The sequence below is a fragment of the Phyllostomus hastatus genome, unplaced genomic scaffold (genome assembly GCF_019186645.2).
Source record: "Phyllostomus hastatus isolate PE091 unplaced genomic scaffold, TTU_PhHast_1.1 phas_scaffold_11, whole genome shotgun sequence".
NCBI lineage: Eukaryota > Metazoa > Chordata > Mammalia > Chiroptera > Phyllostomidae > Phyllostomus > Phyllostomus hastatus.
The window spans coordinates 2,862,161-2,883,843 of NW_025334005.1; the positions used below are offsets into that span (position 1 = coordinate 2,862,161).

Here is a 21,683-nt window from a genome sequence, read left to right on the forward strand (position 1 = left end):
GCAGTGCTCTGAGGGTCATCCAGCCTCTTCCGGGAGGCAGGTCCCCCTGCCAGTGACTCCCAGACCCTTGGTGCGCCTCCTCCCTCCTCTAGCCGCACCCCCACCACCCCCTACCCCCGCCGCCCGCCCAACTGCTTCCTGCTCTGGCAGCCCCCGGGGAGCGGCAGCGGGAGCTGGCAGCAGCCCCAGCCCACTCCTTACAAGGGCCGAGTCCGGCGGGGCCCGCCCCCTGGCCCGCCCACCGGAGGCCGCAGTCCCTCCCCCTGTCAAGAGCGGCTGCAGACCCAGCCCGGGCCAGTCGGGGGGCGTCGCAATGCTGCTGCGCCTGCTGCTGGCCTGGGCGGCCACGGTGCCCACGCTGGGCCAGGCCCCCTGGGCCCCCGAGCCCCGCGCCGCCTGCGGCCAGGACAGCTGCTACGCACTCTTCCCACGGCGCTGCACCTTCCTGGAAGCCTGGCGGGCCTGCCGAGAGTTGGGGGGCGACCTCGCCACGCCTCGAACCCCTGAGGAAGCCCAGCGCGTGGACAGCCTAGTGGGTGCCGGCCCGGCCGGCCAGCTGCTGTGGATCGGGCTGCAGCGGCAGGCCCGGCAGTGCCAGCCGCAGCGCCCGCTGCGCGGCTTCACGTGGATCACCGGGGACCAGGACACAGACTTCACCAACTGGGCCAACCCTCCCACGAACGGGTCCTGCCCTGCCCAGCGCTGTGCAGCCCTTAAGGCAAACGGCGAGCATCGCTGGCTCGAGGGTTCGTGCACGCTGGCTGTCGATGGCTACCTGTGTCAGTTTGGCTTTGAGGGCTCTTGCCCAGCGTTGCCAGAAGAGGCTGGCCAGGAGGGCCCCACCGTCTACACCACGCCCTTCCACCTGGTCTCCACCGAGTTCGAGTGGCTGCCCTTCGGCTCCGTGGCCACCGTGCCGTGCCAGGCCGGCGGAGAAGCTTCTCTGCTGTGCGTGAAGCAGCCCGAGGGTGGGGTGCGCTGGTCCCGGGCTGGGCCCTTGTGCCCCACCGGGACCGGCTGTGACCCAGATAACGGGGGCTGCGAACACGAGTGTGTGGAGGAGGTGGATGGCCGTGTGTCCTGCCGTTGCACTGAAGGCTTCCAGCTGGCCGCGGACGGGCACAGCTGTGAAGACCCCTGTGCGCATGCCCTGTGTGAGCAGCACTGCGAGCCGGGTGGGCCACAGGGCTATATCTGCCACTGTCACCTGGGGTTCCAGCCGGCCGACGACGAGCCCCACCGCTGCGTGGACACGGACGAGTGCCAGGACATCCCCGTGTGCCAGCAGATGTGCGTCAACTACGTCGGCGGTTTTGAGTGCTACTGCAGCGAGGGCCACGAGCTGCAGGCCGACGGCATCAGCTGCAGCCCCGTGAGGGACGTCGGGGCTCGGGCTGCCCAGGGCCTGGAGGACGAGCTGCTGGATGACGGCCAGGATGAGATGGACCAAGGTGAGCCCTGGGAGCGCTTCGGTGGTGGCTGGACGGAGCCACCTGGGATCCCGTGGATGGAGCCCACGTATCCACCTGACTTTGGCCTGGCTTATAGACCTAGCTTCCCAGAGGACGGAGAGCCACAGGTGCCCTACCTGGACCCTACCTGGCCGCCCCCGCTCAGTGCCTCCAGGGCCCCCTATCACTCCTCAGTGCTCTCTGTCACCCGGCCCGTGGTGGTCTCCGCCACACGCCCCACACTGCCTTCTGCCCACCAGCCCCCCATCATTTCTGCCATACACCCACCCTTGGCCCCTGCCCCGCAGCCCACCAGGATCCCTGACATGTACCCACCTTTGCCCCCTGTCCACCAGTTCCCCATGATCTCAGCCGGCTATCCAGACCTGCCTTCTGCCCACCAGCCTCCCGTGATCCCTGCCACGCACCCGGCGCGGCCCGCTGGCCACCCGCCCCCGGTTATCTCAGCCAGGCACCCTGAACAGTCCACCGCCCACCAGCCCCCCCTGTCTCCAGACACCCAAGTGGCTGGTACTCAGAACACTGCTCATGTGCCCCGCATCCCAGCTAACCACGGCCTCCTTGTCACCACCTCCAGGACTCATCATCCCCCGGGGACCCCAGGTGTCCCAGTCCTCAAACCCCAGGCCACTCGCCTTCCCATAAGCTCACCTGCCCCGCCGTCTCTGACAACTGCATCCAGGTCCCCTCTGCCCATCGCCCGTCGGGTCCCCGTGCCTGCTGCCACCCAGCCCCCCGTCCTCCACACTTCCCTGCCCCCTCAGAGCCCCACGAACCAGACCACTCCCACCAGCCCTACACGCACCCATTCTAAAGCCCCAGAGGTCCCGAGAGAAGATGCCTCTAATTCCGAGCTGACCCCGTGGCTGCCCTCAGCAGCCCCCACAGCAGCCCCCACAGCCCTGGGGGAGGCCAGTCCTGCGGGCCGAAGCCGGAGGGATGACCGGTGGCTGCTGGTGGCACTTCTAGTGCCTACATGTGTCTTCCTGGTGGTCCTGCTGGCACTGGGAATTGTGTACTGCACCCGCTGTGGCCCCCACGCACCCAACAAGCGCATTACAGACTGTTATCGCTGGGTCACCCATGCTGGGAACAAGGGCCCGACAGAACCCACGCCCCACCGGGGCAGCCTCACAGGGGTGCAGACCTGCAGAACCAGCGTGTGATGGGGCACGGCACGCCACTCCATGCGCGAGGGGAAGGGGCAGGCATTGGACACCGGGCCCGGGCTGCACCAGTGCCCCATGCAGGCTGCCCAGATGGACAGAGGGCTTCCTGCCCCCTCAGGCCCAGCTGGGCTCTTCTCTCAGTCAACCACCAGACGTGGCGCACGGAGACTCTGCTCCCAGGCCTGGCACTTATGACAGAGGAGATGCTGAGGCCCCCAGGACCGGAGGGGGTGGGCACTGGGCTCTTCTCCAATAAATGGAGTACCGACTTCATCCAAGGCTTCTGACCCCCATTGGGGCCTGAGGGGAGGGTCTGGGAGGATTCCAAGAAAAGGAGGGGAACTTTCTTCAGCTTGTCTGAGCCCCCAAGGAAATAAGGTAAGACCCCTTAAAGGAAGGTATGCTTCCCTTCACCACACCTATTCCCCTCAGGGGAACGGGAGCCCAGAGAGGGCAGGGCTTGGCCGGAGGTTACACAGAAAGCCCAGGAGTGGGAGGTTTTGGATGGAGAGAATTTGACATTTGTTCTTCTTTAAATCCAAACTCCAAGAAGGTAGCGCTGAATCTGGGGGAGGGTTCTAGAATGAGGGCCTCTGCTAAACTTGAGCCAGACTGGGGTTTAGGGGTCAAAGGTAAGCCCTGGGCCTGATGATCCTGGGAGTGAAGAGGGTCTTGTGGGTGAGCTTCTCCCAACTTCTTCTGGTACTTCCCTTCCCGTCCCCCCAGGGTGCCCAGAGTTTTGGGCTGGGGCTCACGGTCACTCAGGAGCGCTGCCGCCCCTCTGGAGGTACTCTGGGGGCAGTCCCCCTCCCTATTCTAGGGAGGAGGTGGAGGGTAGAGCCGAGCAGGCTAGACTGCGGAGAGCGCTAATCAACCTAAGAGAACCCACACCCAGCTCCCTAGGCAACACCTTCCCATATGGGGCCACACTTTGCCCTTCTCTGTGTGGGTGGTATGGGATCAGAAAGAACCCAGAAGACCCCAGCTTGAGTGAAGTTTCAGGCTGCTCAAGGTTAAAGTGTCCCATAAGTCAGAGGAGGGAAAGGTCAAACATCAGAGCCTGGGAAAACCCTGCGAGCTCCAGCAGCTTGGGCTCACTGCCTTGGGCACAGGGAGAGACGGAACCTGGGCCGTGGAGGCGCGGGGTCCCACTGCCTCTGTAATTTTTCAGTTGCAGCCTCTAAGCAGCCTCTCTAAGCAGCCTCTAATTAAGACAGAGCAGAACCACCACGACCACCCGGGCAGGCGAAGAGGGGTGTCCCAGAGTCCTTTTCCCTACCAGGTGCGCTATGCCACCGTCTGGCCCCAGGGACTGAGCATGGGCTGGGCTGAGCCCCAAGGCACTAGGAGACTAGATGCCCGGGCTGGGGACCAACCTGAGGGCGGGGCGCGGGGTAGGGGGCGCGGCGGGGGGGGGGTGCGGGAAAGATACTCACCACCCCCGCCTCCCTCACGTTTCCCTAACTCAAACCAGACGCCCCACCAGATTCTGCCCAAGTTTTTAACCTCGGAGACGCCGCCAAAGAGGTTTGCTGCATGAGAGGGGTTGGCGGGGTGGCCCAAAGGCCTGGGTCTGGGAAGAAGGTGGGGTACAGCCTGGGGGGGGTGACAAAGCCCGACGAGACGGGAAGGGCTGGAGCTCCGCCTTGAGACCCTGCGCCGGGGATCCAAAGCACCTTGAGGACAGGAAAGAGTTAAATGCACTGCTGCCGGAGGGAGGAGATGGGAGTGGGGAAGGGGGCCCAGAGCCGGCTCTTTGTCATCCTGTAATGAGCACCAGATGAGGAGCTGCGTGCGGGCCTAAACACAAGGCCTCCCAAGGCAGAGACTCCGCCTGGACCGAGCAGGGACTCCGCCCCGACCCAGAGCTGTGTATCAGGCTCCGCCCACTGGCTCTCAGGCCCCGCCTCATCGAGGCGCGACCCCAGCCTACACCCTGACCCGTGTTATAAACCGGGTCCCTGGGAGCTATGAACCACGCCTACTCGCTGCTGTCGAGGGATCCCTCAGGAGCTCTCCAGAGGCCCCGCCCATCAAAGCCACAAGCCTCGCCCCCTGCCAGCTCAAAGGTTCACAGAACTATTGCCCCGCCTCCCCCTTAGCTCCGCCCAGCCCGTCCCAGTACCAATGGCCCCCACCCACCCGGCTATAAGCTCCGCCTCCTCAGCGCGGTTTGCTCACACACTATCGGAGCCATTAATTCTCGCGTCCAGGAGGTATGAACTCTGCCCAGAGTTTAATATATTCTCCTCACGCAGCCCCGCATGACAGAACTAAAGCTCCGCCTCTTCCCAGAGCCGGGGACTTGGTCCGCGAGCGATATTAACTCAGTCTCAGAGATGCAAGCTCCGCCCTCCAGGAGTTCACGCGTTCCCCTCCAGCGCCTCTGTAGGCCCCGCCCCCAACTATAAGCCCCGCCCCCTCACCGAGGCGTCACGAGTCTTCGGGGCAGAGCTCCAGGTCCGCCTCTCCTGGAAAGAACTCTGCCCACGTGCGGCTAACACTTTCCCTTCGCACTGAGGTAACGGCCCACCTACGCGGAGTCCCTGGGGCCGCCCAGTAAGAAGGCCCCGAAACAAACCCTGGCTCGTGTGGCTCGGTGGATTCAGCACCGGCCCGCGAACTGAAAGGTCGCGGATTGGACTCCCGGTCAGGGCACATCCGTGAGTTGCGGCCATCTCCGGATTGGGGGCGTGTGAGAGGCAACGGATGAGATGTTTCTCTCCCTCCCTCTCTCACTCCCTTACCCTCTCTCTAAAAATAAATACATAATTAAAATATATATACCGAAACAAGAGCCTGACGGTCACTTAAGTCCCGCCCACTCAGAGCGCCGCTCCTTAGGGGCGTCGTGCACAAGTCCCGCCCACACAGAGATCATGACCCTACCTCCCCTCCCAGGCTCCTCCTCCTGCTTCCGTGTGGCCCCGCGTACCTTTAGGCCCCACCTTCTCGGGGCTCAAGCTCCTCCCGCTCCGAGCGCGGCGCTGTTGAAGTCTCTCGGCACCTTCTGCGTACACTCAGACTAGTGGGTGCGACCACTAGTGGGTCCGACCCCGCGTCCCGGAACAAGATGCCCCTGAACCCAGCCCGGGCGCCCCCTCTCCTTCCCCACCCACGGCCTCTGTGCATCTTTCTTGCGGATTCTCTGGAGGGAGCTCCCAGACGGTGTCGACAGCCGAGCGGACAGCATCGATGAACCGGCCTTTGGTGCCACCTGCCTTCCGCACCGCGGCTTGCAGCCGGCCCCTCTCCCTCTACGGAGAGCTCAATAAATTGTTGCTTAATTTCTAAAATGTTTGTGTTCCTCAAATATCTGCCGACACAGCAGAGCTGCTTGCAGGTGTCCTCCGTTGTATTGAGAAGGCCTCGGAGGGGGTTTGTACCGGCCCTCAAGTCACTCTGTGAGCTGACATGGCCCCTGCCAGCCTTTACCGGGGCTGGTGGGACCCTTGCTATTCCTTCCCCACGGAGTCTGTTTTCCAGGGGCCAAAGCAGTCTCTCACCTGGACTTCTCCGCCGCCCCAACCTGAGTGTGGACACCTTTCATAGGGGTCTGTGTTTGGTGGGAGGGAGTGGACTTCAGCCCAGAGGCTCTCACGGGGGAAGCTGAGGGTCACAGTTTGGGGAGCGAGGCTGATCTCAGGGCAGATCTCTGTACCAGCACTCATTACTACGTTCACAAATATTTACCTACTCACTCTCACACGGGACTGGGGCTCCAGGAGCTCAAGAAAACACTTTTCAAACATTATTGGGCACAGGTGGGGGTTAACTACGGTGGGGGCCAGAATGAACCCCTACTGAGGTCCATTAGGTACTGGCACCCAGCTGGGCACCCTGCACTAAGCCCTGGATGAAGCCGCCTCCTGACAAACTCGGGTCTGGGAAGCCGAGATTCCAGCTCTGGTGCTGTGGCTGCTTTGAGTGGGAGTAGGGTTTGGTGCCGAACAATATTGAAGATAATAGTGGCTGCTTGTGACAATTATTATATGCCTGGTCCTCTTCTAAGGGCTTTACATGTCTTACTTAACCCATTTAAGATCCATAACAACTTCCAGGAAGGAAGTGCTGTTGTTATCACAATTTGCAGGGGAGAAAGCTGAGGGCACTTGCCCGAGTGCCCTGCTTGAGGCCACCTGCCCTAGCTGGCTGAGTGAGTGGAGGCTGGCACCCAGGTGGATTCCGTGATCTTCACCCCTAGAGCATGTCTCTCATCAGAAAATGCCCCCTGTTAACCAAAAACCTTTGAGGGTGAAAGCTTTCTTCTTTTTCCTTTTTAAATTCTCACCCAAGGATACGCTGTGTGTTGTTGTTTTTTTTTTTTAATTTTAGAGAGAGAAGAAGGGAGAAGAAGAGAGAGAAACATCGATGGGTTGCCTCCTGCATGTGTCCCGACCAGGGATTGAACCCGCAGCATTTTGGTGCACAGGAAGACGCTCCAATCACCTGGCTAGGGCAGGGCCGAAAGTTCTTCTGAAAGAAAGGGCTTATTGACCCACATGCTAGCCAGAGAAATGTCCAGGTCCTAGGACATGCAGTCTGAACCCCCAGCAGCAGGGCCAGGCGGGGAAGACGGCCAGGCCGCGGCCCTGGGATTCCTTTGTACAATGGACATGTAAAGGGTTCCTGTACACAATGAATGGGCAGGCGAAGGACCCAGGTTGTTTTGAAAGACTTTACATCAGTTGTAGATAGTGGGGTGGAGAGGTGACGGGGGGACAGTTCTGGGATAAGTGGACAGTCTATAAGGAAGAAGTGTTTGATGCTTCTGGATTGGTTGTGGGCAATAGCCCAGAAAGTTCGGGCATAAGCAGGATGCGGTGGTTGCTCTCTGTTCCAGATAAGAGCAGAAAGAGCCACCTGATGGCTGATTCAAGGTTTTGACACACAGCTCTGCCAGGCATGGCTCAGCTGGCTGTTACCCTGCAAAGTGGAAAGTTGCTGGTTCGATTCCTGCTCAGGGCACATGCCTGGGGTGTGGGCCGGTCCCCAGTTAGGGTGCATGCAAGAGGCAACCAGTGGATGTTGCTCTCTCTCTCCTTTTCCCTCCCTCCCTCTCCCTCTAAAAATAAATTAGTAAAATACTTTTTTAAAAAAGTTTCAACGTACGTCTAGGAATGTGAGCGGTCTTGCTGGTGTTAGCCAGTGGCTGTTACTGATTAAGCTCCTTTATTTCTGTCTCCCCCATTGTCTTGCCTGCTGCAATTTAGTTTAAGAGATCTCATCATTTTTCTTTTGTCACCACCTCCCAGTGAGAGTCAGCAAGATGTGGACACCCAGGCTGATGGCTCTGTAATGGGTGGAGGGGGGGCATGTGAAGCCTTCCCCACCCAGGGAGAGTCAGCGGTGGTTTGGCAGATGATCCTGGTGATTCATTGCCTGTGACTTCGTGGGATCCGGACGAGGGGCCCAGACTAGGTGCAGCTTTAGGGAACCTGACAGTGGCCATGTTCTCGCCTGATTCTGGTGACTTCTCAGATTTCTTGCCAGGAGGCCAGCCAGCCACAGTTAAGAGCCGACACCCTGCACGGGGCAGCCTGGCTTTGATTTGGATCCCACTACTTGCGGGCTGTGGGTCTTTGGGCAGGTTCTCAGATAACCACCATTACTAGCTGTGTGTCTTGGGCACTGCGCAACTTCTCAAAACTGTTCCCCGTTGGCTTTCCTTGCGGTGCTTGCTTTGTAGCGCGGCAGCTGCCCCAACCCCCCTGCCCCCGCCCGCCCCTGCTCGCCCCCCCCACAGAGATATGACGTCATCGAGGGGAAGCCTGGGGTGGACCCTGAGAAGCGCCGGGAGCCGGGAGTTTGCGGTCGTCTGACCGACGTCGGGTGTGTCTGTGTGTCTCTCCAAGGGCTATGTTTCACGGTGTCCCTGTGACTTTGCCGAAGGGCGCGTGGGCCTCCGCCAAAGGAAGTTTCCCCTTAGACACCAGGCTTTTCTTGAGCCCCGCGCCTGCAATTTTTGTCTGTTGAAGAGGAAGGGAAGGCTCCCAATTACAGACCCACTGGCTGGGTTTAAATGGGCAGGCACCTTTGAAGTGGCAGTTTCCCTAACCAGGGTAAGCAGATAACACAAGAGTAGATTTTATTTTCTGCCGCGGTAGCGGCTCCGCTGCCGGGCTCACTCTCAGAGGATCTGCCTAGGGCTGTTGCCTGGTTCCTGTTGTGTCACTTAGGACACTTTTGACACACATGCAGCCCCATGTCCCCAGGGGAACAAGGGCTATTACAGGGGAAAGGGTCAATTGGAACCCCCTGCCCACTAAAATAATAATGCGTTCACTCATGTATCCAATATTTATTGAGACACTGCTGTGCGCCAGCGACTCCGCAAGGGGTCAAGGATATAAAAGTGGCCAGAGAAGCGAGCTGTGAGAACACTTGAGGTGAGACCACCCGGAGCCCTGCCCCGGCAGGAGAGGATGCTGGCCTGGCGGAGGCAGAGCTGGGGTGGGAGGAGACAAGAGGTGGCCGGCGAGCGGGTTTGAGCAGCCAGCACCCAGCAGCTGGCTGGACGTGGAGGAGAGGAAGGGCGGCCACCAGTTTTGCCTCCTGGGTGGTGCCCTTCGAGGGGGCAGAGATGGGGGAGAAGACGCCGCCCTGGGGGGACAGAGGACACGGGCAGCTTGGGGTCTGTGTCTGGTGGCCACCCAAGTGGACTGACTGCTCGGGAAGGCAGATGGGCGCCTGGATCCAGAGCCCAAAGCAGAGGTCCGGGCTGAAGGAGTTTCCCTCCGGCCCACATCCGGGGGTCCCGGAAACTACAGGCGTTGCCCCCCCACCACCAGGGGGAGACCTAGCACTCCCCGCCCTCAATCTGTGAAGCAAGCAGTGCAAGAGGGGCGCCCCACTGCAACCTCATAAACGTCCGTGCTGTTTGAATGTTTAAATAATTATATTTTCATTGTATAAGGGTTTTTAGAGGTTTGGACTGGATCTTTATTAAACTATTAGTCTTTATGTTATCTTTTACAACACATTGTTACAGGTTTTTTTTTATAACATATTGTGCTTTTATAACACATAAATTGAAACTCTTCTACTGAAAAAGTGTTTTGGCATTTCATTTTATAAGTTTATTTAAAACTGATTTGAGAGAGAGAGAGAAACAATGATCCATTTATTGGTGCATTCATTGGTTGGTTCTTGCATGTGCCCTAACTGGGGATCGAACCTTCAACCTTCGTATATCTAGGCGACACTCTAACCGAGTTACCTGGCCACGGGCTCACTTTATACGTTTTTAAAACAGCAGTAAAAGAGAAGAAAATACATCTGACTTCTGCAGCATGACCACGGGTCGCTGAAAACTCGCCAACTTCGGTCTCAGCTGACACTCTAGACAGAAATTCCTCCTGGGGGCAGACGTGGCACAGCCCCTGGCGGTTGGCAGGCAGTTAGCGACGCAGCCTGTTTGGTGTTCTTTGCTTCCGTTGCCCCTGACTTCCAGGAGCTTCAGGCCTCCACGGAGCAGGGGCAGCGGCATGCCCTTCCTACCCCGACTCAGGGATGCGGCCAACTTTTGGCTGAACGCCTGATTCTCCTTACCCACTCGATACCAGAGACCTCAGCCATGACCTCATACTCATGGGTTCCGGAGAACAGACGGCAGCGGGACGTCAGAGGGAAGATGGAACTCTCTCAGAAGATGCAGGGCCCGCCGCCCCCCAGGGGGCTCTCGGGTCTGGTGGTCCAGGCCTGGATCCATGGGGGAGACACACGCGTCGTGGTTGGCTCTGCACTGGGGACTCTGCATGCGTGTCCCTTCCTGGGCCCAGCCACCGAGGACCCTAAAGCCCCACCTCGGGTGAGGCTCAGTGACGCAAAGCTCCCTTGGCTGGTCTGGGCCGAGGGTTCGGGGCCTCCCTGCTCCGTCCCAGGACCCAGCAGCTTTGGGACGTTGAGGCGTCGGTAGGAGCTCAGGAATCATTCACTTAGCAGATGTTGACTGGCCATCTGCTGTGCGTCAGGCACGGTGCTGGCTGCTCGTGTGTGTATTAGAGGAAGCGCCTATTTGTAAGTAATACTCATAATAATACAAATGATGATTATGGCTAAGTTGATTGAGCATTTACTATGCGTGAGACCCTATTTAAGCACAGCAGCACGTTGTCTTATGTAATCCTTACGACACCCTCTGAAGTCAATATCCTCTATTGTTATCCCGCATCTCTCAGCGATAAGGCTGAGGCAGAGGGAGGATAAGTGACTTGCCCAGGGCAGCTGAGGTCGCAGGGGCAGAGCTGGGACTCGTCTGACTCAGAGTTCTGCACCTGTGACCGTTCGCCTCCCGTGGCTTTAGTTTTAAAACAAGACACAAGAATAAATTCATGCATACACAAATAAAAATTATTGCAGCTTACGGTGAGTGGCAGAAAGGAAATGCAGAGGCGGGGAAGCTGAGGTCAGGAGCAGTGGTGAGACCCTGAGCGGCGTGGCTCAGCTGGCTGGGCGTCTTAGGAAAAGCGAAAGGTCCCCGGTTCAGTTCCCGGTCAGGACACATACCTAGGTTGCAGGTGTCTGGGAGGGGTGACTGATGGATGTTTCTCTCCCTCTTTCTCCCTCCCTTCCCCTCTCTAAAAGTAAATACATAAAACCATAAAAAAAAAATGGAATCGTGAAGGGGACGGTGGGGGCGTGGCTTTAAGCAGAACAGTCACACTGATACACAAGCTGAGCCGAGAGGAGAGGAGCCCCCAAAGCTACGGAAGGAAGAGGGCTCTGGGAGGAGGGGCGTTCTGAGCCAAATCCCTGGAGGCGGGAAGAAGCCTGGCTTGTTCCAGGATCTGGGTGGCGCAGGGCCGCTGTGCTGGGGCTTTGTGAGGACAGGAGAGCAGCTTGAAGGTGAGCATGCAGACAGACATCTGCCGGGTCCCACAGGGACGGAAGGGCTGGGGTAGGAACCTGGATTTTACGTGATGTTTGGTGGGAGACGCTGGTGTGTTTTGAGTGAAGCGGAGATGTGATTTGATTAACATGTTAAGACGATTTCGTGTGGGCTGCAGGGGGCTCTACGGAGAGGCCCCTTGGAGTCCGCGATCGCCGCGGGAGGAGGGGGCCTGGAGCAAGGCAGCGCGGCGCCTTGGGGTACAGGGGCCCCAGGGGCTGGTCGGAGAAGGGTGTTGTCGGTAGATCCTGGGGTGTAGGTTTCACATGGGGGGCTGAAGGAGGTGTTCTTGGATGAAATGCTACAACTTCTAGATATTCTTCAAAATAAACCATTTAGCCCTGGCTGGTGTGGCTCAGTGGATTGAGTGCCGGCCTGTGAATCAAAGGGTGGCTGGTTCCATTCCCAGTCAGGGCACATGCCTGGGTTGCGGACCAGGTCCCCAGTAGGGGGTGCATGGGAAGCAACTACATATTGATGTTTCTCTCCCTTGCCCTCTCTCTTCCCCTCTCTCTAAAAATAAATAAAATGTTTTTTAAAATAAAAAATAAACCATTTAGAGCAGGGAGAAGTGGGACTGCGTGGGGTGGGATAAGATTGGTCATGGTGTGGGGGAGGGGTGTAAGGGGAATAAATGGTAATGGAAAAAATACTGCACCTGCGCGCGCGCACACACACACACACACACACACACACACACGAGTGGTCACGGTGGGCTGCAGCTCCAGCTGGGCACAGCAGGTCTCATCACACCAATCTCTACTTTTCTGATGTTTGAAATTTTACATAATACAAAGGTTGGTTTTTTAAATAAAAAAGAAGAAGAAGGCCCTGGCTGGTGTAGCTCAGTGGATTGAGCGCGGGCTCCGAACCAAAGCATCGCAGGTTCGATTCCCAGTCAGGGCACATGCCTGGGTTGCAGGCCACGGCCCCCAGCAACCGCACATTGATGTTTCTCTCTCTCTCTCTTTCTCCCTCCCTTCCTTCTCTAAAAATAAATAAATAAAATCTTAAAAAAAAAGAAGGAAGAAGAAGAGAATTGCCATGCAGTGTCTGGCTGAAGTGTCTGGGAGGGGATGGCGGCTCTGCTCACTGAGATGGGAAGACAGGGAGGGGCGCGGGCCGGGCTGCAGGTTGGAACCCGGGGCTCTGTTGCACCTGTGCTGTGCCAGGTTTCCAACAGAAGGCACAGGCAGAGGCCTCTGGGATGTTGGAGCCAGGCCCTGTCCCCTTCCTGAAGCATTCTCCTCCTCCTCTGGAGAGTGGTTGGAATGGAGCATCAGAGCCCGATGTTGGCTCTTTCGAGAATGGACATGTGGACAAGAGACACCGGGGGACCAGGAGACGGCAGCTCTCCAGCAGACACTGGGGGTTCTGGGGCTTCCCCACCTGGTGGCGCAGGCCCGGTGATCCTCCACCGTGCGCCGGAAGTGGGCCCGGGGCCTTGTATCAGCTGTGCATCATGCACACAACAAATCGCTCCAAAACTTAGTAGTGTAAAATGAGGATTTGTTAATTCTCCACATTCTGTAGGTCCGTAATTTGGGTTGGAATCCACGCGGTCGTTTGTCTGTGGGTTACGCCTGGTGTTGCTCCTGCAGCTGCGGCCATCTGTGGCTCGACTGGGGCTGGCGAGATCAAATGGCCTCCCTCCCCGAGCTGGAGGCTGATGCTGGCTTTTGGCTGGGCTCGCCGTGCTCCTGTGTGCGGCCCCTCGTCTGTCAGGGGGCTAGACTGGACATCTTCACAGCACGGTGGCCTCAGGCTCCGCGTGGGCGCAGGCGGGAGCTGCACGGCCTCTTGAGGCCCAGCCTCAGCCATCACACAGCCTCCCTTCCACCACATCCCGCGGGCAAAGCCAGCCTCGACGCCAGCCCAGGCTTAAAGAGTGGGGAAATAGGCTCCACCCCTGGAGGGGAGGAGCTGCAAAGAATCTGTGGCCCCATTCAATCTGCCACAGGCCAGAGGTCCTCCAAAAATGAGCAGAGCTGGTCAGTCTGCCCTCAGCAGGACGCCCACATCTGACACACCACCACCTCCATCCCTCAAACCAGCATCATAAAAGGCTGGCGTTCATTGTGCAGACAACTCCATAGATGCCAATCAGTTAAGAACGGCCCCTGGCTCAGTGATCGATGGCAGGTGTGAAGGCGGCCACTTGTGTTTCTCCCACCCAACGTGCTGATCTTACAGTGTGATGTTGACATTGTAAGGGGTGGGGTCTCATGTTCCCTTTCCTTGAAAGCGGGTGGAACTTGGTAATAACCTTGACCCATAGAGCAGGGCAGAAGTGATGCACGAGACTTCTGAGGCTAGAGCGCGAAGGGAAATGCAGATTCCATCCGTAGGTGCACTTGTCCTTGGAACTTAGCGGCCGTGTTATGGGGAAGCCCAAGCCGTGTGGGGAGGCCCTCGCTGGGTCCTCAGCCTTCAGCCAGCATCCGCTGCCGGGAGCGCGAGTGAAGGGGCCTGCGGGTGACTCCACCCCCGCTCTCCAGTCTTCCGGCAGGGGCTCTAGATGCCCCGGAGCGGGGTGGAGCCACCCCTGTTTGCTTTGTCTGAGTTCTTGACCCACAGAAACAAGGAGAGACAATAATGACTATTGATTTTTTTTAAAGCCTCTAAGTTTTGAGGTACATGATTATGCTCTGCTATCTTCAGCACTCGGTTAGCCTTCTCCAAGTCGCCTCCCGATCCAAGAAGGCTGCTGCAGTTCCAACTACCACATCTGCATTCCACACTGAATATAAGATGAGGCAAGAGGACAGACTTAGCTGTTACCAATATAGTTTGCATTTCAAGAATTCTTAGAAATCCCTTGCAACACATTCTGCTTATATCTCACATCTTAAAATTAAGTCACAAAGCCACCCTATATGGGCAAGAGAGGCTAGAGATGTTGCTTTTTAGCTGGGCTCACTGCCACCTGAGGTAACACTGGGGTTCTGTTCTGAGGAGGCGAGGAGGATGGACAGCGGCTAGAGAGCTGTGCTGCTAGAGCTCTCAATGGAAGAGGGAGATCGTCCCATGGGGAGGAGGCGCAGCCAGTACGCCAGCCCCCACACATTCAGCCTTCTTGAATGCCTGAGCACCATAGAGTTTTCCATCTAAGCTGCTTCTTTAAAAGAACTGACTTCAGTCCTGGCTGGTATTCAGTGGATTGAGCTGTGGCCTGTGAACCAACGGGGTGCTGGTTTGATTCCCAGTCAGGGCACATGCCTGGGTTGTGGGCCTGGTCTCCGGTTGGGGGCAGTGAGAGGCAACCACACACAGATGTTTCTCTCCCTCTCTTTCTCCTTCCCTTCCCCTCTGTCTAAAAGTAAAATGAGCAAAATCTTTAAAAAAATGAATAAAATCTGGGGAGTGGGCTGGGATGGGAAGACAGAAAACTGTACATGAACAACAATTAAAATAAAATTAAAAAAAATTTAAATGAATAAAATCTTAAAAAATATATAAATAAGCCTGGCTGGCATAGCTCAGTGGATTGAGCATGGGCTGCGAACCAAAGTGTCGCAGGTTCGATTCCCAGTCAGGGTACATGCCTGGGTTGCAGGCCACGGCCCCCAGCAATGGCACATTGATGTTTCTCTCTCTCTCTCTCTTTCTCCTTCCCTTCCCTCTCTAAAAAATAAATAAATAAAATCTTTTTAAAAATAAATTAAATTAATTTAAAATATATATAAATAAAATTAAAAAAAAAAAAAAAGAATTGCCCTGGCTGGCATAGCTCAGTGGATTGACTGTGGGCTGCTAACCAAAGTATTGCAGGTTCGATTCCCAGTCAGGGCACATACCTGGGTTGCAGGCCATGGCCCCCAGCAACTGCACATTGATGTCTCTCTCTCTCTCTCTCTCTCTCTCCCTCTCTCTCTCCCCCTCCCTCCCTTCCCTCTCTAAAAATAAATAAAATCTTAAAAAATATATTTTTTTAAAAAGAAACAACTCTTACAGTATTTAAAAAAAAAACACAATTGACTTCACCCCCAAAGAAGTGCGGGAAATGAGGCCATGAGATGATGCGGAGGAGGAACTCTGGTCTCTGACCACCCCCTCCCCCCTTGGCTGACATCCAATGTGCAGCCCTGAGCGTCCCACCTCCAGGCTCAGCCACACGGTCTCCGTGGCTCCCGTGCGCCCAGCGTTAGGACAGGTCCTGAGTTGTGACATCGAAGGCCTTGGCCAGCTCTTCCACGACTCTGCTCCTGCCTCCTCATCGCACCTGCTCTGGGGCCCGCATGGAGGACCCCGCGCCCTGTCTGTGCCTGGGGGAATCCCTCCCATCCTCAGCACCCTTCTGGGGCCACCACGCGCCCTAATGGAGCCCTTGCATGAGTTAGAAAAAGGTGCCCCTTTATCCAGTGGATGCAGCGCCACGCCAGGGCTTGAGGAGCGGCCCACAGGCTGGATGCCCCCACGGGGGCCCTGCGGCCTGGCACCCTTGCACAGTGAACTCGTGAAGACGCCATGTCCAGGGGCCTCCCTAGCTCCGCCCATGGGCGAGGCTCTGCCTTAGCCCTGCCCTGACTTGGGGTTCACCATCTGCCACTTGGTGTCCTCCGGCCTGGTCGGTGCCCACAGCCCCGAATCACTAGTGCCAATAGCCACCAGAGGAACCAAACTCCCGCCACTGCCCACAGGCTGCAGAATGGAACCCCCACTGGGCTGGAAAAGGGACCACTAGGACAATGCCTTACAAGTGACCCAGACGCCAGTGGGTTGGAGTCCACGGCTCAGAGCCCCTCAAGTCTGAGTCTCAGAGGCCCCAGGCTGGCAGGGAGGCTCCCTCTCAGCGAACCCCACTCCTGGGAATGCTGGAGCCCAACCCCGCGTCCCCTCCCAGACCCCAGGCTGGCGCATTGCCCTGGTGGGGGCGGCCGTGGACCCTCCACTCAGGAAGGCACATGAGAAGACCTTCCATTTTGTACCTTTTTATTTTATCTGCATCTTCGCTACCTCCTCCCTCCCCCACCAGTCCCTGCGAGGGTGTGGAAGCCCCGTTGGAAGGGAAGGGACTACTTTTTCCTCCCTCGGGGAGGAGTGGTGTCCCCTGGGCCACGCCCCGCTGCTCAGGGAGGCGGAGGCCTCCATAGCAGAGCAAGGGCACCGTCCAGCAGGCTGTCAGGCTGAGGCCCCTCGGATGCCCTGTGGCCCTGGGTCCCGTGGGTCACCAGGAAAATGAAAAGCAGAGGGGGATCCAGGGGAGCGATGTGGGCGAAGCCCAGAGGACGTGCGCGCGGCTGACAGAGGCGGACGTGGACTTTGTGGGGGGTGGAGGCGGGGCCAGGGGATGTGGGATCGAAGTGGGCCCTGAGAAGAAGCCTCAGGTTCTAGGGGGCGCTGGATGCGGGGCGAGGGGCGCACACCGGGGAACAGTGGAGGGTGGTGCGGGGCGAGGCTGTGCTCCAAGGGCCAGACCCCCAGTGGGGGTTGTGCTGCAGGGTCTGGTCAGGGGCTGGCCCCAGGCAGAGGGTAGGTCGCGGGGCCGTGAGGGGAAGAGGGCGGGAACTTTGGGTGGGCCGTGGGGCCAAGGCCGTGGCGCTACTGGAACCAGCTCTTCAGCTTCATGGAGGTCAGCCCGGCCGGCACAGCCCCAGACCGCCAGTTTGTGCTCCGGAAGGCCCGAGCGCCCCCAGTGTGGCGTCGGCCGAGCGGGGGAGACCACAGGAGGCCCTGTCCTGTCCTCAAGGCGCCTCCATTTCAGCTTTCTGGAAACTCCCTCCCCTGCCCAGCCTCAGCTCCCAAGACAGATCACCGGCCATTGCAGGGGGCGTGGCGTGGCGGTGGTGGGCGGAGCCATGCCCGGAGGTTCCCGGGCTCAACTCGCGTGGTACCCATTCGCCCCCAAAATGACCCGGAGTCCCTGCATTTCAGTCTGCTTAAGGGCTCCGCCCCACCCCCCTTGTGTGCTGGTCTGAGTTCCCTCCTGTCCTGGACGACGACGACTCGGGCGTCGAAGCCCTCGGTGGTGGAAGGGGGGGGCGGGGGGGGTCTCAGAGCGCGCCCTGCCCGTCCCCCTGGCAGCCGCTGTCCCCGTGGACGATGAGCACCGGGAAGTAAAGGGCGTCCTCGTAGCACGGCGGGCTCTCCAGGGGCTCCGTGTCCTCTCTGCGGCGCCCCAGCGGCCCCCCGCTCAGACTTCGGAAGACCCCGGGCGTGACCCGGCCCCCGGCGCCCAGGGAGAGGCGGCTGCGGCTGAAAGGCAGGCGGGGCCCGCTGGGCCGGGCGGGCGGCAGCGAGTTGCTGCTGACCGAGCGGCGGCAGCGCTGGCAGCCGCGGAGGTAGGCGCCCGAGCTGGCGCCCATGACCACGGCCTCCGAGTAGCTGGGCACCAGCTGCCGGTTGGAGCAGATGTGCCACTCGAGCTCGGTGAAGTCCACGGTGGCCACGCGGGAGAGCGGGGGCCCGCTGGGCACGGCCCCCGGTGGGGGCGAGCTGGCGCCAAAAAGCTTCTCCACCTGGTAGTGCACGTGGGCCGTGCCGTAGGCCGCCACCACGCGCAGGGGCCAGGACAGCGTGGCCGCCGACACCAGCCAGAAGACCCAGGCACGCGCGTACCAGGGCGGGCTGTGGGGGTCGGCGAAGACCATGAGGGAGTCGCGGAAGTCCACGTCCTTCAGGTGCATGCCCTCGCGGGCCTCCAGGTAGTCGTCCAGGCCCTCGTTGGCGCCGAAGAAGCGGGCCCTCTGGGTGAGGTATGAGGCCTCGGCCTCGGCGCTGCCGAAGCTGAAGCACTTGGTGAAGCGCAGCCGCGTGGCCGCGTGGTCAGCCAGCCCCACGAGCTCCTTGGAGACATCACGGACGCCGTGGGCCGAGTAGTCAAACTCTCCCCGGGCCGTGCGACTGTCAGCCCTCTCGTGGTAGACCTGCGTGGTGGTGTAGGCGTCGCCGTTCCGGTAGCGGGTGATCTGGCGCGTGCGCCGCACGTAGTGGTAGCTCGTGGCCTTCCACCAGACGCAGGGCGGCGCCTGCTGCAGCCGGTGGATCAGAGCAAGCACGGTATTGGCGTCGGTGCGGGGGGCCTGGCAGGACCGCACGTGACAGTGCCAGCACTCAGCCAGGTAGAGGAGGTAGAGGAGGGAGACGAAGGCCAGCGGGATGTACAGGTAGCCATCGGAGCAGGGGCTGGCCGGGTAGGTGGGCGGCGGGGCCCCAGCCCCACGGGCCAGGGCCGCCTCGGGTCCCAGGACCAGCCGAGGCACGGTAGCCAGCCGACACCAAGCCACTACGGCACCGCAGGCGTGGATGAGCAGCGTGAGGAGCAGGCACTTCCAGTTCGACTCGTGGCACAGGGAGCTTCCCAGGGACTGTTTCAGGGGCCGCTGCTGCAGGGCGGGCAGAGAGGGAGGCGAGGTCAGGGCGGGCTATCACCTGGGCCTGCCACTCCGCTCAAGCCCTGTAAAGGAGCTGGCGCTGCCCTCCCCACTCCACAGACGGGAGACCGAGGCTCTGAGAGACGGAATCACGCGCTCCAATCCCCACCCTTCCAGCGAACTCACAGCGGAGCTGCGGGATTCGAACCTCGGCCTATCCGGCCCGAGTCTGTGCTCCACTGTGCCCTGTCGTTTCCCAGTCAAGGGCATCTAGGACCCTACAGACCCCTCTGTGCCAAGAGAAGGAAGAACCCCCGGCCACTGAGAAAGCTGAGTCCGGGGCCTGGCTCTGCCCCAAACTTGCTGCGTGGTCTTGGTCCTGTCCCTGCCTTCTCTGGGCCTCAAGTCCTGGACCTGGTGGCGTGGGGGGACAGGGTGGCCGGGGTCCTAGAAGTGTAAAGAGCACGGGCTTCAGAGCCTGGCTGCCCAGGACCCAGTGCTGGCTCCACCACTTACTGTATGGCTTGGGCAGGTCCCTCATCCTCTCTGGACCTCAGTGTCCTCATCTGTAAACTGGGGCTGTTGAGAGGGTTCAGCGAGAGATCGTGTGCGTGAGGATCTCAGCACAGGGTCTGGCCATGGGAATAAATATTATCGCTGTTACCCGTAGTTCCTCTAGGGACAGCGGGAGACTTGGGAGAGGTTTTTAAGGAAGTGGGAAAGCGGAAGCGCTGGGAGTGAGGGAGGTGTGAGTCTCCGGGGAGCAGATGGAGTGCCGGCCTCCACTCCCCATCTGTGCTGAGGGAGGGGGCGGGGCGCAGCTGCCGGGCAGCAAGGGCTACCGCCCAGCCCCGAGGGTTGGGCCCACCCTTCCTAACAGGGCTGCCAGCTTGCCTCCACCTCATCCCCAAGGTGCCTATGGAGAGAGAAGGGAGGAGGCAGTGGGAAGAGGAGGAGAAAAAAGGGGAGAAGGGAGAGGTGGTCTGGTGGGAATAGCAAAGGTGGGGTTAGGGAGCCATCTCTCCCACCCCAGCCCTACCAGGCCTTGAGAGACCCAAGGGGAGAGGGACCACCCCCATCCCAGCCCAGGGTAGCCCACCCTTCGCCCACATCACCCTCACCCACCACAGGCGCATGTCGCCAGCCTGAGCTGCAGGGCCAGGCCAACGCACACACCCATGCACGCACCCACCTTCACCCCACATGCTCAGCACGGACCCACCCACCACAGCCTAGCATGCTGCTCGTTCATCCCGGACACGCAGGGCCCTCGCCTGTGCCCAGGGCACGGCCCTTGTCCCCACACCATAGCATGGTGTGCGGATACCTGCGCACACACATGCACATACACATCACACACCCCCTGAAGCCCAGGGACACGCCAGGCCCGCACCTCACCACAGTGCACAGGCCCCGCCCCCACCCCCACTGCAACCTGACACCCACACTCTGCAGAATCTACAGGAGAGACCACCCACGTCAGGACACTCACGTGCACTCACACATTACCGCTCTACCCAAGCCAAGGGGCCCCTCAGACCCTCACCTGACTTGGGCCCATCCATGTGTCCCACTCAAGGTGCTGGGAGCATGCACCAGCATTCACGCACCCACAAGCACACTCCGTTCACCCAAGCACACGCATAGACCCCCTCACTACTTATCCCCCCAGCACCCCACACTGGGCCCCACACCTCTGCAGATCCTGTTCCTAGCCAGGACTGAGGAGGGGCCATCCTGGGCATCCCAACCAGGAGGAGGGGCCCTAGGGCCTGACGGCTGGGAGAGGGAGCAGGGGCACTAGGGCCTCCTCCCTTCCTCTTTCCTTTCCTCCCTCCACTACCCACCCCCCCAAGTCCCCGCTGCTGCAGCTGCATTGCAGGCTCCACCCGGGCACCTTGTGAGCTTCCAGGACAGGCTAAGGGGCTTGACCCCCGGGCCCTGGGGGTGAGGGGCAGCGCTGCGGAATGGGGACGCTAGGGGCCAGGCGCTGACGTCACAAGAGGGAGAGGCAGGAAGAGGGGGCGCGGAGACCGGGGTCACCCCCCACATCCTTTCCCAGCAGCCCCATCCCTGCACCCACGCGGGTCCCTAAGCCCCCAGGACCCCTCGCAGGATGCAGGCCACCTCAATGACGTCATTGGCCACAGTGGCTCCGGGACTTCCTACCTCAGCCTCCATTCCGGGATTCGCCCCTTCCCTTGTCCCCCTTTCCCGCTCCGGCCCCGGCTGCGGCACCAGCCACCCCCCCCCCGCCCCCGCCCCTTCCACCACTCAGAACCGGTACCTCTTCCCGCAGCGGCTCGCCGTCTGGGATGAGCGCGGGCACCTCCCCGCCATCGCCATCGCCGCCCTCGGGCATGGTGTCCTGGCTGCTTGGGCGGCCCAGGCCCGGGCCCCGGGCATGATAGGCGGGAGAGCAGAGTGTTGCGGCACGGCCCTGGCGGGCGTCCGCTCGGCTCGGCGGCCGCGGAGGGAGTGCGCCGAGCTCTCCCGAGCGCGGCGGCGGCGGCGGCGGCGTTGGCGGCCTCGGTGCCCGGCGCCCCGCCCGCCGCTGACCCCGCCCTCGCGGCACCGGCGGCGCCGCCAGCAGCGCCTGGTACCGAGGGCGCTGGCCCAGCCCCTAAGAATCCCAGGCTGGGCAAACCGACTCCTGGGTCCCCCTCCCGCTGCACTTGCGCTAGCAACCTTGGGCGAACCTTTGCTCTCCGGGGCCTGAGTTTCTCCCGCTGTAAAACGAGGGAGGGAAATCTCCAAGGTGCATCGGTACTTCTGAGAAGCAGGCCCAAGCCTAAGCCCACCCAGACCCCATCCGGGAAGCCTCGCGTGTAGGGCAGGG

At 60.0% G+C, this 21,683-nt stretch overlaps 2 protein-coding genes across 2 annotated transcripts; one reads left to right on the plus strand and one right to left on the minus strand.

The window, feature by feature from the left end:
* The first annotated feature begins 302 nt into the window (after window positions 1-302).
* Window positions 303-2,902, plus strand: CD248 (CD248 molecule). The gene has a single exon (XM_045855139.1). It carries the CDS (start codon window positions 314-316, stop codon window positions 2,636-2,638), a length of 2,325 nt encoding a protein of 774 aa, XP_045711095.1. The 5' UTR covers window positions 303-313; the 3' UTR covers window positions 2,639-2,902.
* A 13,544-nt stretch (window positions 2,903-16,446) lies between these two features.
* TMEM151A (transmembrane protein 151A) lies at window positions 16,447-21,377 on the minus strand. The gene is made up of 2 exons (XM_045855119.1): window positions 21,132-21,377; window positions 16,447-18,856 (listed from the first exon to the last, which is right to left on the minus strand). The coding sequence occupies exons 1-2, from the start codon at window positions 21,204-21,206 to the stop codon at window positions 17,525-17,527; spliced, it is 1,407 nt and encodes a 468-aa protein (XP_045711075.1). The 5' UTR covers window positions 21,207-21,377; the 3' UTR covers window positions 16,447-17,524.
* Between the last annotated feature and the right edge of the window lie 306 nt (window positions 21,378-21,683).

Excerpts from the sequence above, each read along its gene's own strand:
- CD248 (XM_045855139.1), top strand. The coding sequence starts at position 314 with ATGCTGCTGCGCCTGCTGCTGGCCTGGGCGGCCACGGTGCCCACGCTG.
- TMEM151A (XM_045855119.1), bottom strand. The coding sequence starts at position 21,206 with ATGCCCGAGGGCGGCGATGGCGATGGCGGGGAGGTGCCCGCGCTCATC. Across the intron at positions 18,857-21,131 it reads GCGAGCCGCTGCGGGAAGAG|CAGCGGCCCCTGAAACAGTC; the intron begins GTACCGGTTCTG and ends CCCGCCCTGCAG.